Source organism: Anabrus simplex, chromosome X, assembly GCF_040414725.1.
Source record: "Anabrus simplex isolate iqAnaSimp1 chromosome X, ASM4041472v1, whole genome shotgun sequence".
Classification (NCBI taxonomy): Eukaryota; Metazoa; Arthropoda; class Insecta; order Orthoptera; family Tettigoniidae; genus Anabrus; species Anabrus simplex.
In genome coordinates, this window is record NC_090279.1 from 162,933,926 (window position 1) to 162,949,679 (window position 15,754).

Sequence of the window (15,754 nt, forward strand, 5' to 3'; positions counted from 1 at the left end):
TAACCCCCTTGCAGTCCTTTATTGAATGGCGCTGAACTGTTGGGGTCTTTTGTTTAGTCCCACTGGCTAAGGTTTCTTTCTTTAAATATTGTATTTACAGTTTATCCACTCATGAGATTTTCTGCTGATACCTTCTAATTGTTAGAGGTTGCCTTATTAAACAATTTTTGCCGGGCTGAGTAGCTCAAACGGTTGAGGCGCTGGCCTTCTGACCCCAACTTAGCAGGTTTGATTCTGGCTCAGTCCGGTGGTATTTGAAGGTGCTCAGATATGTCAGCCTCGTGTTGGTAGATTTACTGGCATGTAAAAGAACTTCTGTGGGACTAAATTCTGCCACCTCGGCACCTTCAAAAACCATAAAAGTAGTTAGTGAAACGTAAAGCCATCAACATTAATTATTATTATTGAACAATTTGTTAACCCTTCAGTGACTTGGAACAGTTGAGTGCTGCGTTACCCAGTGTACTATGGTGATTCAGGTGTGAGCTCTAAGAAAACGCAGGGATCTTTTCAAAAATTCATTGTTAGAACAGTTTAGCCCAAATTATTTTCAAGCATTTACAGTATTCTCAAAAGAATGTCGTTTACGCTCACTGACTTTGTACACACACGCACACACACACACACTGCCTGACAAAATAATTTACCGAGCTTGATAGCTGCAGTCGCTTAAGTGCGGCCAGTATCCAGTATCCGGGAGATAGTGGGTTCGAACTCCACTGTCGGCAGCCCTGAAGATGGTTTTCCGTGGTTTCCCACTAGCCCTTTCCTGCCCTATCATCGCCATAGGACCTATCTGTGTTGGTGCGACGTAAAACAACTTGTAAAAGTAAAAATAAATTTAAGCACCCAGAAGAAATAGTTGGATGTCAATGTAACTTTGTACACGTACTCACCATCGGCGGGTATGTAACTGATTAGTGTTCCAGTTCTCTGTGACAGGTAGAACGGCCACCAGAGCTCATTAGTGTTGTTCGTGTTTAATGTTGTTACCAGGCCTGATAGGGCATATAACGGGCATGAACAGCGTCAGATTTTGAGTTATCACTGTGAAGGACAAAGAGATGCTGCATGTTCATGTGAGACAGCGTTATCAGCACCTGAGCGAGTTTGAAAGGGGTGTCATTATGGGTCTCCATTTGGCCAGCTGATCAAAGAAGGCAATATCCAGTTTTGTGAAAAATTTGAATGTGACAATGGCTCCATATTGGACTACATGGGAACGTGAGGACAGGCATGCTTGTCATCAAGGTTCCAGTCGACCATGTCTGAGCACCACAAGGGAGGATCACCGTATTGTGCACCAAGTTCATCATAACCTCTTCACACCTGCGCCTGCCATCCGAGAACAAGTAATGGATTCCCTGCAACATTATGTGTCATCCCGCACCAGTGGTTGTAGACTAGCAGCAGCCGGACTAGGGAATTACCGTCCCGTGCGCACGCTGCCATTAACACCACAACACAACCGACTGCGTTTGGAGTGGTGCTGTGATCGGGAAGCATGGACTGCTGGTGAATAGCATCGTATTGTGTTCAGTGATGAATCGCGGTTCTACATTACCTTGGATGACCATCGTCTGCGAGTATAGTGGCAACCTGGGGAGAGGTACAGTGGTGTTACTTCTGGTGTCATGGTGTGGTCACAGCTGATAAATATTGACGGCACAACGGTACGTCACGGACATGTTGCGTCCTCTTGTATTACCTCTTATGTGACAGTATTGTGGTGCCATTTTTAACAGGACAATGCAGGATGGCACATGTGTCCATGAACTATCTGCGGGACATTGAGGTACTGTCGTGGCTGGGAAGATCCCTAGATCTGACCCCGATAGAACGTATGGGACCAGCTTGGACGTCAACTTCGTTCCAGTGCCGGTATCCAAGATATCAAGGATCAGTTACAATGGCTGTGGGCCAGCTTGCCTCAGGACAGGATACAACGGCTTTATGCCTCCTTCCCAACCGAATCACTACATGCATCCAGACCAGAGGGGGTGGAACGTCATACTGATAAATGGGCTTGTATTGCCAAATTATTTGTAAACTTGACTCGATTTTGTAATCACTGAAATAACATCACATTCCCTCTCAACACGTGAAGTTTCATTACATTTCCTCCTCCCCTTCCGGGGGCTTCAGTTTTTTTGTTGGGCAGTGTATATTTACCTTTATAGTCTACTAATGAAGATGAGACCTTCCATATTTTATAAGGAATGAAATTGATGTTCTTGTATTTGCATGGGTTGTTTCATGATGCAACATAAAGTAGGGGTAGTCTTTACCTCAAAAAATTTGAGCAGTAGAACTGAAAACAACAGTTCAAAGATTCATTTAGCACAAATCCCAGGTTCAAACTATGTCGCACCACACAGTATCGTATCTCAAAGTGACTGCGAGCCAAGCAATTATGTATCTTACGAGGTTTCAAGGTGTTGAAATAATTATATGAATGCTTACCAGATCATGTCAACATGAATATCTGTGGAAAGAAGGTGATGTACACTATCAGTCTACATAAGAAAACGTCGTGTTGTGATACAAACATTCGCTAGAATGCAGCAAAAATTTAAGTCTATGTACTCTCAAGCAAAAAGAGATCAGACTATTTCAAACTCAAGAGAGTGAGAGAAAGAAAAAATAAAGGAAAGTCTGCTTTGAGGTGATTCATATGCAGAAGGAAGGCAGAGATCTTCATCTTCAAAGATATGCCATTTCCATCTCGACAACATTAAAACTATACAAATTAGAACAAAATTACTTTAGGCCTATGGGGCTATACCACACATGGAGGATGGCAGCATGTAAAGAAGTGGAGGTCTATTTACCCAGTCTAACTTAGCAAGCATACGAGAGATCCCAAGGTGGACCATTCATTTGCTAGCTGTCCCAATTTTAGAGGCATCTAAAGGACAAGGGTTGACGACAATACAAAAGAAAACAATTTAAAACAGGCTTGCCATTTATTTTAAGATATGCACAGGTAAAAGAAAATGTTAACAAAATCATCTCTTGCTGAATGTTGCCTGATTAACTCACGAATTTACAATTGCCAAAATAAATATATATTTTATAAATTCACATTGCTGGATTTTTGCTGATGCTGGCATATCTGGAATATTCTGCAAAAGAATAAATAATGAAAATTAGCCTCATCTTCTGGCTGCGCAAGCATTAAATAAATGGAAGAACTCCTTCCTATCCTTGGATAACTGATCCATCCTAATAACATATCCATAAATGATCATTGTAATCTTTAAATATAATACCAGGTGCATTATTAAAACAAAAAAAAAAAAGTAAATGTCTACTTAGTGCACATGGTTGATGACCATGCTATCCCTAAACCTAATCTGTACACTATAGTAGAAACACACGACTCTGTCATTGCTGATTTCTAGGCCTAATCTGGATATGATCTCAGCATCATCATAACTATTTTAAAATGAAGATAGTCTCTCGATTGACACAAGTTATGATTATTAATTAGAATATTTGAGTCATAAATACCCTTGGAATAATTATTATATGAATATTTAGAGTCGATTATGGCTTTAAATAAGACTTAATAAATGTTGTTTACATTTATATTGCAGTTCTTTACTTTGCCTGTTCTTGCTTATTTTTAGCAAATTAATCGATCTTATTCAGTTCAGACTAATTCATTTTATCACTGGATTAATTCTATCGCTAATCTTTGCCTTAGGAATTGAACAACAATCCACCATAAACGAACAAAAGCACTGACAACGCTGGAATAATCTGGTCCACCGTGATGGACACGTGGTCAGATTGGGAAGCACATTTCAAATAAATGACACTGAAAAATATTTCTGACTACAATCACATTCATTCCATGCACTCAGGATACTCAAAATTTATTTACAAGTTATATTTGAATCCTAGGCTTTATTTTTATACATGACTTTTATGAGGAAAAGGTTTCATTGCATTGACTGATGACCTTCTGTTAAATTCATACTGTCAACACCTGACATATGATTGAAGATGAATTATCACTTAATTGAACCTTACTCTAACATTACAATGACAGTATATTCCAAAATCATTTTATTATTCAGAAGACTGGGTAGAAACAATAACTATCCACAACATCTGGGTTAACATTGACTCTACTCTATCACGTCATCATTGAGTGTCTATAAGTTGTTATTATTATTCAGATGTTGAAATACTTTTCAACACGTGCTCCACACATTTATCAGGACACATTGTATCCCATAACTAATGCTTCCAAAATTTACACAATTGCCCGCAGGCATACCATTTTCCAGGTAGATACATCAGCAGCTGAGCACAACACTTATTCCACATGAACAACTCTAACTTCATTTATCACTCACGACCTTTATGGTTCCATTTAACCCGATTTCTTCTTATTATTACTATTGATTTCTAAGTCTACCATAGACATCTGAAATAAATATTTCTAGAAGGTGATGCAATCTGCAATATCATGTGGCAATGCAGTGAATGAAGCGCAACCTACAATTTATCCCACAATGTTTCATAAGATATAAAAAGGATACTTTAAATTCTTATTTATCCGGGAGGGTAATGATTATCAAATTCTTATTTTTAGAAATCACACTGAGGTAGTAACATTTCAGAAGACAAACTACTGTCCTTCTAGTCTAATAGAACCCAATACACACATATTCTCTCTCAAATTTACCTGTACCTGGGAAAGAATGAAGTAAGAAAATATTTCAAAGCTACTCACAACTAATAGAACTACAGTTCTATTGAAGAAGAACGTTAAATTTTCTAAATAGATGGACAGATAATATTGCTAAATTGTACTTAAATTTTATGATGAAACTCGATTCCCCATCTGTAGTCTGCTAGGTTCCTTTGCCCCTCATGTCCCTCCTTCGATGCTGGCGACGCTTACATGTTTAGTGCCACATGTTCGTAGTTGATGATGAATCCCACGTTGACTGAGGTGGTCCTCTTGGAAATGTAGATGACATTGTAAAGCTGGTACTGTCGTTCAATCCTGGGTCTGTAGTCCTCTTCTGAATAAAGTAAGTATAAGGTGAAACTGACAAGTAAAAAATACGAAAAGTCCGAGCCAGACCAGAATAAATATAAACTTAATTTGGCTCTCTCGGTGAATATTTCAAGAATGTCTCGAAGAAAAAGGGGAGGTTTAGGGAATATCACTGGGATTAAATATCCTTAAGGTTGGAGGTGTGGCATTTAGAAACATTACTATTGGCGTATTTACTACACAATTGCTTCCTATAATTGGTTCGCTTGCTTCAGAGAATGTTTCACCTTACGCACAATTGATAGATACAAGTTTAGCCTTGAGCTGAGCCAGCATATCACGTGATCTCGCGCGCGCGCGCGCGCGCGCGCGCACACACACACACACACACACACACACACACACACACACATACATACACTCACTCACTCTCTCTTTACTGCAGAGGGTGAAAAGGCAAATACACAAAATGACTTCAGCTTTCCACAATACCTGGCTGAATGATATGGAATCTGTCACCACTGATATCTTGAAAATAACACATATTGTAGGAATGGCACTGGCTATTAGCAGACACATCATTATTTTTGCGGAAAGCAAGGTTTTGATGGGGACAGTACGACATATGGAGGTCGGTGTCGAGGGATGAAAATGGAAGCCATTTTCTTTTAGGTTTCAACCTTTCAGTCTTTCAAAACTAATGCAAGATTGAGAAAACTGAGGAAATCTGCTGGAAAAGAGACATTTAATTAATAACAGAATATCATGTTTCATTTCTGGCATTTGCCTGGTGTGAAAATGGGAAAACACGGAAAACCACTTTCACCCGCTCAAAGACAAACCCTCTAGACAGCGCAGAATAAACATCTTTTCCAAACAATGGAATGTTCTTTTCTAGGCATTGTCTACTGGGTTCTGTTACTAATAAAATGTTTTCTTAATTAGTTCTGACGGACTGAAAACTTAAAGATTATATGTTAGTGAACAATTTCATTCTCTCTAAACTCTATAAAGCCAGAAACCTGTGAGACACTTGAAAATTAAAATTTAAAAAAATTAAAAAAAGATACAAATGTCGGTGTCAAAAGAAGAGCCAGAACCTTACCGGAGGATGATGAGAACAGACTCGATATCAACATTTTTTTTGGTGAACCTTGAGTGGGATTTGTAGAACAGAGAAAATATGTGTCTCCACAAACAAGACAATGGTGTTGACAAGGCAAAAATATTGGATGATACAAAAAGTTAGTAAAATAACCACCTAATTAATACTTTATTATTGCCTCAGGCAAAATTGAATATAAATTAGCACTTACAGGACATGTTTCGACCACTTAGTGGTCCTCTTCAGCTGTATAAAGAAAGAATTGAGAAGAAAAAACATTAGGACAATAAGCACAAATCGCGGATATGAGCTTGCATCCGGGAGATAGTAGGTTCGAATCCCACTATCGGCAGCCCTGAAGATGGTTTTCCGTGGTTTCCCATTTTCACACCAGGCAAATGCTGGGGCTGTACCTTAATTAAGGCCACGGCCGCTTCCTTCCAACTCCTAGGCCTTTCCTATCCCATCGTCGCCATATGACCTATCTGTGTCGGTGCGACGTAAAGCCCCTAGCAAAAAAAAAAAAAAAAAGCACAAACAATAAAAGTTCTTTGGAGACTTCTTTGTTAAAAAATGGAGGTCATCAGAACAGGACATCTTGCCTCTCGTTCTTGTTTGGAAAAGATGTTTATTCTGCGCTGTCTAGAGGGTTTGTCTTTGAGCGCAACCTGGTGAAGTAACAATGTGACACAGTCTGACAGTTCATGCAAGGCTCTGGAGAGAAGGGAAGTAGAGTTTTGTCGTCATCTAAATATCATGTGAGGGAGGAGGGAGATTGGGCTATGCTTCTGTGATGTCGTGTTTGATTATATCTCTACTTCCCTTCTCTCCAGAGCTTTGCATGAACTGTCAGACTGTGTCACATCGTTACTTCACCAGGTCGCGCTCAAAGACAAACCCTCTAGACAGCGTGGAATAAACATCTTTTCCAAACAAGAACGAGAGGCAGGAGTCTCCAAAGAACTTTTATTATTTGTGCTTATTGTCCTAATGTTTTTTCTTCTCAATTCTTTCTTTATGCAGCTGAAGAGGACCACTAAGTGGTCGAAACATGTCCTGTAAGTGCTAATTTATATTCAATTTTGCCTGAGTCAATAATATAATATCGATTAGGTGGTTATTTTACTAACTTCTTGATTATATTCATCAATACGGTCATGAAATGGACAACTTGTAATTGGATGATACAATCGTAAAGTTATGGAAAGCTTCAATTACCGGTACTTGGGAAGTGAACTGATGCATATTGGACATGGAGATTAGTAAAAGGATACAAAAGGGAAATTAATTTTACCAGTGTGTGAAGAGCTTGATGTGAAAGACAGAAGTACTGAGGAGGTGTAAAGAGGCGATGTATAAGACGTATTATTGCCCCCTTCTGACACCCGGATTCTGACAAGAAGACAGGAGAGTAAAATCCAGTTCAGTGAAATTAAATTTTTAGTTTCGGTCTGAGCAGCGGTCGCTTGGTAGGCCAAGGCCCTTCAAGGGCTGTAGTGCTATGGGGTTTGGGTTAGGGTGATTAGGAAAGACTAGAAAGGACAGGGTAAGAACTGAGAAATTCAAACAGGTAATTGGAGTGCAAAATCTTAACAAGCGGAGGTGATTTGGACATTTTAAGAGAATGGAAGAGTGGAGGATCCTGAAGCAATGTTCTAGGTTAATAATGAAGGCAAGAGAACTAGCATTGTTGCACACTGAATGCTGAAAGGTATAACTTGTTTAAAATGAAAATGTATGTTCGTAATTTGTTTTATTATAGTGTTTATCCTTTTTACTGTATATTTTTCTGTCCTTTTACCTAGCTTCCTGAATTTGTTGTACAAGGTGCAACTAAAATGTTTGGTGAATGATACCATAACAAAGAAAATAGATGTTATAAACAGAATATCTTTAGTTGCCTTCAAAGTACTCTCGATTGGCCACACACTCCGGTAATGTATATACAGATACTGGAAATTGGCAGTGGAGGCATCTGTTGAATAGATCAAAGCATTCATCACATTCTTCGTAGGTCCGGTATATCAGCACAGTGTGTGCCTTTCAGTATTCCCTTGAGGCAGGGAAACAAAAAGAAGTCTCCTGGTGCCAGATCTGAGCATTATGGAGGATGTTAGAGAGCACACACATATCGCAATGTGTGGGCGGGCATTGTTGTAGAGGAGACTCCACTTTTAAGTTCTGTACAGCTGTGGACAAACGTGCAGAATGTGTAGCAGCAACCATTTAAAAATGTTCTTGTTGATTGCGATGTTGACAGTTTGACCCTCTGGTATGAATTTCTGGTGGATCATGGCATTGCTGTCAAAAAAGGCGATCAACAATGTCTTGAAGGCGACTCTTTCTGGGACTTGGGAAATTGGTGAACACCATACCATTGATTGTCGCTTGGTCTACGGATTAAACTGGTGGCACCAGCTCTCCTCGCTTGTGATGATGGTTTTCAGAAGAGATGGATCTTGGTTGCACATCTCAACGAATTCTCCAGTAATTTCCATCCGTGTTGCCTTCTGCTCATCAGTCAATGTTTCTTAGTCCTTTAAACTGAAACACATGTAAGTTGCATTGTCTTCAAACCACAGCTCTGGCTTTACATACTGAATAACATAACTATATTACGTCGCAATCACAGGATGTTCTGTCACTCGGCATGGCCTACATGGTACTCAGTTGTATTGTTAACTGATAAATTATCCATTACCTTTTCAAGAAACTGTATTACTAAGTATGTAGTAAAGTTTATGGAAATTAAGTTTTGACACAAAACATCTCTCGTATTTTGGTTGGGAAATTAAATGAATATTCCAACTTATGGTTAAGGAGTTAGATGCACTGTATTCCACTTTTTCAACTGGTTTTTCTGAGAAAACTGCCACTTTAAGAATGTTTTGTAATTTGTTTTGCAAGAGCCTTTGGATTAGGTATATAGACATTGTTAAAATTGGCATAGTATATCTAGACATGAGGGTTGATGTATGAAACCATAGCTTTTATTATGTAAAATAATTATTACTCATCTTATTGGGGCTAAAATTTCACTTGCCTGGTAGCTCTGCTTTATATTATTGTGTGTATCATCCTGAATCTTCGCTATGTAACGTCTTACTTGGTCTGTTACATTACAAGATATTAGAATCATTCCGTATTGACGGTTTTCAGCTTTGTAAAGTTACTTGGTCTGTGTTCCAGTTTCCCAGATGTGATGATGCCTGCATATGCCAGGTCCAAATGGTTCTCCATCTTCTTCATCTCGTATCTATGTATCGTGCTCTACGTCCTCATGAACTTGGTCAGTTTTGTCACCACAAAATAGTTTTTTAAAAATATATATATAAAAAGTAAATTGTCGGCTTAATGGCTCATGTTTGCATTGCAGATGTTGGCTGTCGTGTACGAAACTTTCACTCGCATTGAAAGAGAAAAATTTCGTAAGCTTCTCTTACACAAACGTAAGGCATGCCAACATGCATTTCGACTTCTTGTATCGAAGAAGGATCCTAACCGGATGAGATTCAAGCAGTTTGAAGGTCTTGTCCGATATTATATACCAAAGAACAGTAAGTATACTGGAAGCAAGTCTCTACTTTCCTGAAATACTAGTATGTAAGCCTGTTTTTGACATTTTAATTTACTGTACCGGTACTGTGTTAGAAGAAATTTGAATTTAATATGTTAATCTTGTGAATAAAACCCACACATTCCAACATGTATGGGGTGATCAAAAATTTACGTTCGACACCGTAAATTCCTGAATCGGGATGCCAATCGGGCAAAATCGCTGTGAGCATTGAGGCACTCAGCCCACCAACGCACCAGATTGAAGATCCCCGTGTGGTAAAACACCGTGTCCTGCTGCACTTCCTCGTCCGACAGGCTTTATCGTGAAGCAGCAGGACCTCTTGGCGCAGTTTTCCCGGACACTTCGCCTTGATTGCCCACCGTAATTTCTCCAGTGTTGCGCAGTACCATTCCCCGATGGTGGAGAAACCTGGTTCCTTGAGATCAATCAGCAATGGGCCTCAGTAATCAAAGAGCAGGGTGAGCATCACCTTTCCCGTCCGGCCCCATACCACGAAGGTCGTTGCTCAGAAGGTGCGTCGACTCAAGTGGGAGATAATCGAGCACCCGCCCTGTAGTCCTGATCTCTCTTCCTGCAATTATCACACTTTTGGTCCCCTGAAAAAGGCCTTGAAGTGCCGACGCTTCCCATTGGACGAAGATGTGCAGCAGATGGTTACGGACTTCTTCACACAGAAGGACACAGTGTTTTACCAAACGGGGATCTTCAACCTTGTGTGTTGGTGGGATGAGAGCTTCATTGCTGACAGCAGTTTTGCCTGATTGGCATCCCGATTCAGGACTGTACGGCCGTTGAACAGAAATTTTTTAATTGCCTCTTATACATGCTATTTATGTATTATAGAACTGCAATGCAAACAATATATTTGAATGCGATCACAATGGGTGTATTAACATGTTGACGATGGGCCCCGAATTGTGCTGCTACCCCACATGGAGCCAATCCTGGTAGTTCCAACATCCAAGAAAGAAATAACACTGCTCCACTCAAACTATTGTTAATGGAAGAAAAGTATTCAAGATTCCAACCTCAAACATGGAACATGTACTCACTAGATTGCTTGGTAGTCTATACAGTGTGATACCTTTAAAAGCAGTACAGTTTGTGGCTCCATTTAGCACAGTATAGTAGGAATGCCCTGTTTGTACTTATTGTATTAAAATACGCAAGGATTTTTCTTTACGATTACTTCCCGTTTAGTGTTAGCCGTTAATCATTAGAAATATCCAATTCACTGTCATTCGATACTTGTAATAACCAGTCTCACACATCGGAAGTGTTACTATTTGTTGTATTTATTTCTAATTTTCAATTTAAAAGTTATTTGTGTGCTTTTTTTCTTTTCCTTTCATACTGTGTGATTTACAGCAGTTGTTATTGAACTTGAAATAGACATTGAGAACTTGATAACTTTAGTATCGGAAAGACCAGTGGTCTCATTGTGTTTGGGGATGTGTGATATCATTAGACCTGTTATTGAGAGAGTATCCTCAAAATTGTACGCATCCTTTTCTCTAATGATATTGTGAACGACACAACATGCTTGAACTATTGTTATATTTTCTTAAGTGTAGAAGGTAAAGTAAACTAAGGCTGATGATTGTCCATATTTATTACCATACTGACGCCCGACTCCGTGGCTAAATGGTTAGCACGCTGGCCTTTGGTTACAGGGGTCCCGGGTTCGATTCCTAGCAGGGTCGGGAATTTTAACCATAATTGGTTAATTTCGCAGGCACGGAGACTGGGTGTATGTGTTGTCTTGATCATTATTCCATCCTCATCATGACATGCACGTCGCCTATGGGTGTCAAATCGAAAGACCTGCATCTGGCGAGTCGAACTTGTCCTCGGACACTCCCGGCACCAAAAGCCACACACCATTTCATTTCATTTACCTATACTAACAGGGCGAGTTGGCCATGTGGTTAGGGGCATGCAGCTGCAAGCTGGCTTCCGGAAGATAGTGGGTTCAAATCCCACTGTCGGCAAATATTGGGACTGTACCTTAATTAAGGCCACAACCGCTTCCTTTCCTATCCCATCATCGCCATACGACCTATCTGTGTCGGTGCAACGTAAAGCAAATTGTATTACCTATACTGAAGGGAGTATTGAAAAGGATCTGCTGGAAAGCGCAGGGACTTTTGCACTACTGAACCCGCTATATGTGAAAAAGTCGGCGGAATCAGGTGCACCCGTGCATACACACTGGCATGTTTCATTCCCATGCCATCTGAAAGAGGCTTCACTGGAGACCTCTGGTTTGATTTCCGGTCAGGCCAGAGATATTTAGCTGGATTTGAGGGCTGGTTCGAAATCCACTTAGCCTACATGAGAACATTTGGGGAACTATCTGATGGTGAGTTAGCAGTTTCAGTCTAGAAAGCCAAAAATAATGATCAAAAGGATTTGTCATATAATCCTACATCATGTCACCTCATAATCTGCAGGTATTCAGACTAAGTAGCGGTTGCTTAGTAGTCTATGATCTGTCAGTGTATTTGTTTTTTTGTTTAGTTTTTTCCATTTCTGTTATTATTCTAGGTACATTTCCTCCACTAAGTAACTTCTATGGCTCTTCCTTGTAGATTGAGCTCCACTTGTTCAATCCATCTTTTGCTTGATTGGCCTTTATATGATTTTTGTCTTCTACATCTTTCCCCAGCCATTCCTTCAGCTACTCATTTTGGGTCAAACCCTCTTAACCTTTCCAAACCTTGATTTTGCTGTACTATCATCGAGTGGTTGGGCCTCAAGGTGGAATTTCCAACTCGATCTTACTCCTTTTGTTCTTAAGAATTTTTTCTGCAACTTGATATCTGTAGTTATATCCATTGGTGCTGAGCGAGTTGTCCAATCTGTTAGGATCACATAACTGTGAGCTTGCATTCAGGAAATGGTGGCTTCAAACCTCAGCATCAGCAACCCTGAAGATGGTTTTCCATGATTTCCCATTTTCATACTAGCAGATGCTGGAGCTGTATCTTAATTCAGGCCACAATCACTTCCCTTTCCCATTCTTGCATCGCTTAAAACCTTTGATGTCTTAGTGTGATGTTAAACCGCTAGCAAAAAAAGAACTCCTGTTGGTAATGATACACTTCCTCACAAAAATCTAAATAAGTTGTTGCTCATAAGAATGTAATCTTACTCTTACATTTTCACAGTACACTACCCAAAGATCTGAACCTATTGACCAAACTGCGCATCCATCAAGCAAGCCACCGAACAGGTGGCCACACGGTTTAAGTCACGCATCTGTCAGCTTGCATTTGGGAGATAGTGGGTTCAAATATCACCGTCGGCGTCCCTGAAGATGGTTTTCCGTGGTTTCCCATTTTCACACCAGGCAACTCCTGAGGCTGTACCTTAATTAAGGCAACAGTCGCTTCCTTCCCACTCCTAGTCCTTTCCTATCCCATTGTCACCATAAGACCTATCTGTGTCGGTGCGTCATAAAGCAGCTAACAAAATAAACTTGTTCTAACAGCATTTCACTACACTACACAGTCAATGATAGCAAGCTGTCTGCCCAGAAGTTAGCAGCAACATCAGTTCCCATTTCTGTGGCTTGAGTGAGGTCTTGAAGTGTGTCCTTGGCAGGACAGAGCCAATACTTAAACTATGTGGGATAATTCGTAGTTCCCCCAGTCAGAGAATTCAGATTTCACTCTCAAATAACCCCACTTCTGGATCTTCCATTGCCATTCCTCAAGTGGTTCAGTGAATTCCACGTTGCCCAGTCCAGCTGATGTCCAGGAGGTGGAGAGGTGTTGTGTTCTTGTTCGTCTCAGGTTCCAACTGGTTACACGTTAGAAGGCGTCAGTAGGAGACCAAAGGGATGATGAAAATTGGCTGATATTCTTCACAGGGATCTGAAGATCATCAATTTCCATGCTGACGTGCCCCAGAACGGAACTAAATGGTGACATTGAATCCATGTAGTGGACCTCACCACCAGGACAGACAGTTGTTGTTGTTGTTGTTGTTGTTGTTGATGTTGTTGTTGTTGTTGTTGTTGTTGTTGTTGTTGTTGTTGTTGTTGTTGTTCCACCCTCCCCCAACCATTTCATGTGATCTGTGTGGACGCATGTTTCATGCCAAGATTAGTTTACTATTCATATGAAACATATTTACAAACCTTTTTGAGTGTGAAAATGTAAACTGCTGAAGAATATGAAGAATGTGTTTACTCGGATATGAGTTGCAGCTGACGACGACGATGATGATTATTATTATTGTTATTATAGCAAGACCAAGATTAAATGGATTATGGAAATTAAGGATGTTATTAAAGAACTACAAATAACAATAGATGATCTTAAAATCAGAACAGAGAAAATTAAGATACTTTGAGAGAGAGAGACAGACAGACGCGCGCGCGTGTATGCACGCACACGCGCACGCGCGCGCACACACACACACACACACACACACACACACACACACAGAGGGGGGGCTAAAGACCAACATAAGGTCTATTGGGAGGGTGTTTTCAAGGCCGACATCAACTCTCAGAATGAAGAAATATTGGGCTGATAGGAAATCAAGAAATCCTTTGTTAATTGACTACAGTAGTCCAATGTAGGTCATAAATTGTAAAGTAAATAAATAAATAATAATAATAATAATAATATCAATAATAGTAATTTAAAAATTATTATTAAAGAACTCGTTCAGTACAAATGTCTGGCATCTGTTAAGATTATTAATGCCTCATTTGATACATGGAATATTTAGTGTGTTTTGCAAGGTTTATTGTCTATTCTCTATAGCATCCATTAATTTAATTTGTACAAACTCTGTAAGAACACCATGCCTATAATTTTATTTCTCTTGTTTGATATATAGCAGTACGTGATACGGTGTTGATGTTCAAGTACCTGAACGTGTCCAGCAGTGGAACTCTCTCGCTGACAGAATTTTACGGCATATACGATGCTGTGCTACTCAACTGGGATGCTCAGTTCTCTCATATCCCCTGGTTTCACACGACGTGGGCTCCCGTCCAGACAGTGTGCCAGCTGTGTCACGACCTTGTCACTTCCAGATACTTCGACATGGTTATATGTGAGTCCTCTGAGCTTTTGATTTGCTTTTACCCTTATATTACCAGATCATTTTCACTGGTCCTCGCTAAAACGTTACCCGGTCTCGAAAGCCAAGAATAACAGCCTTGAGGATTCTTCGTGCTAACCACACAACACCTAGTAATCTGCAGGCCTGCGGGCTGAGCAGCAGTCACTTGGTAGACCGCGGGTTGCGTAGTAGAGCATATTCGAGTTTCAAACCGACTTCCTCTGCCATCTGTCTTCTTGGAACCAGAGAATTCCTTAAGCTTCCTAGATGCAACTGATATGCATGGAATGCTAAAATAAGTGTTTTGTTATACATTTTCTTAGATGGAACAGACAGCTGATTGAATGTAAACACATTGCAACAACATGGCTGCACATAACCAGTGAAGTGAAGTGGATATTTGTTATAAATTAAATTAATATGTTGACGAATGCAATGGTAGTGAGTTTGGGTGTGGGAAGCAGTTGGGCAGAAGATGAACGTTGTCCTTTCTTGTTAAATGTAGCGGTTTCCAGGCTGAATGTGAGGATAGGGGTGTAGTATGATTTATAGTGTCATCTTGGTTTTGAGTGGTACTTGTTTATCCCATAGTAGCTGTCTTACTTGGAGGTAAAAATGTATTGCTTTGCTGATTCAACTGTTTACTTCATATTTAGCTAAGTTATCCTTGGACATTATACTACCCAAGTACTTAAATTCTGTGACACTGTCTAGCTTAGTGCCATTTAGCATGATTTCTGGCTGATTGTCACCCTTCTGTACCTTCAACACCACCGTTTTAGCCTTGTTGATGTTTAATCCATATCTCTCAAACTCCTGACTCCACCCCTGCAGTCTCTCTTCTACATCTTTCTCTGAGTTACCCCAAATTACTACATCATCTGCAAATGCGAAATGAGCCATTGTGTAGTTACCGTACCATACAATAATAATAATCATCATCATCTTCATCTTGAACTAGCTCCAGTTT

General features: G+C 40.0%; 1 protein-coding gene across 1 annotated transcript in view; it reads left to right on the top strand.

Annotated features, from left to right (window-relative positions):
* Positions 1 to 15,754, top strand: part of LOC136885885 (two pore channel protein 1) — a 77,054-nt gene that overhangs the window by 21,350 nt on the left and 39,950 nt on the right. The window contains exons 6-8 of the mRNA XM_067158574.2: positions 9,312 to 9,411; positions 9,499 to 9,679; positions 14,557 to 14,775. Of these exons, the coding sequence (XP_067014675.2) occupies positions 9,312 to 9,411; positions 9,499 to 9,679; positions 14,557 to 14,775 (500 nt within the window). The remainder of the gene's footprint in view (positions 1 to 9,311; positions 9,412 to 9,498; positions 9,680 to 14,556; positions 14,776 to 15,754) is intronic.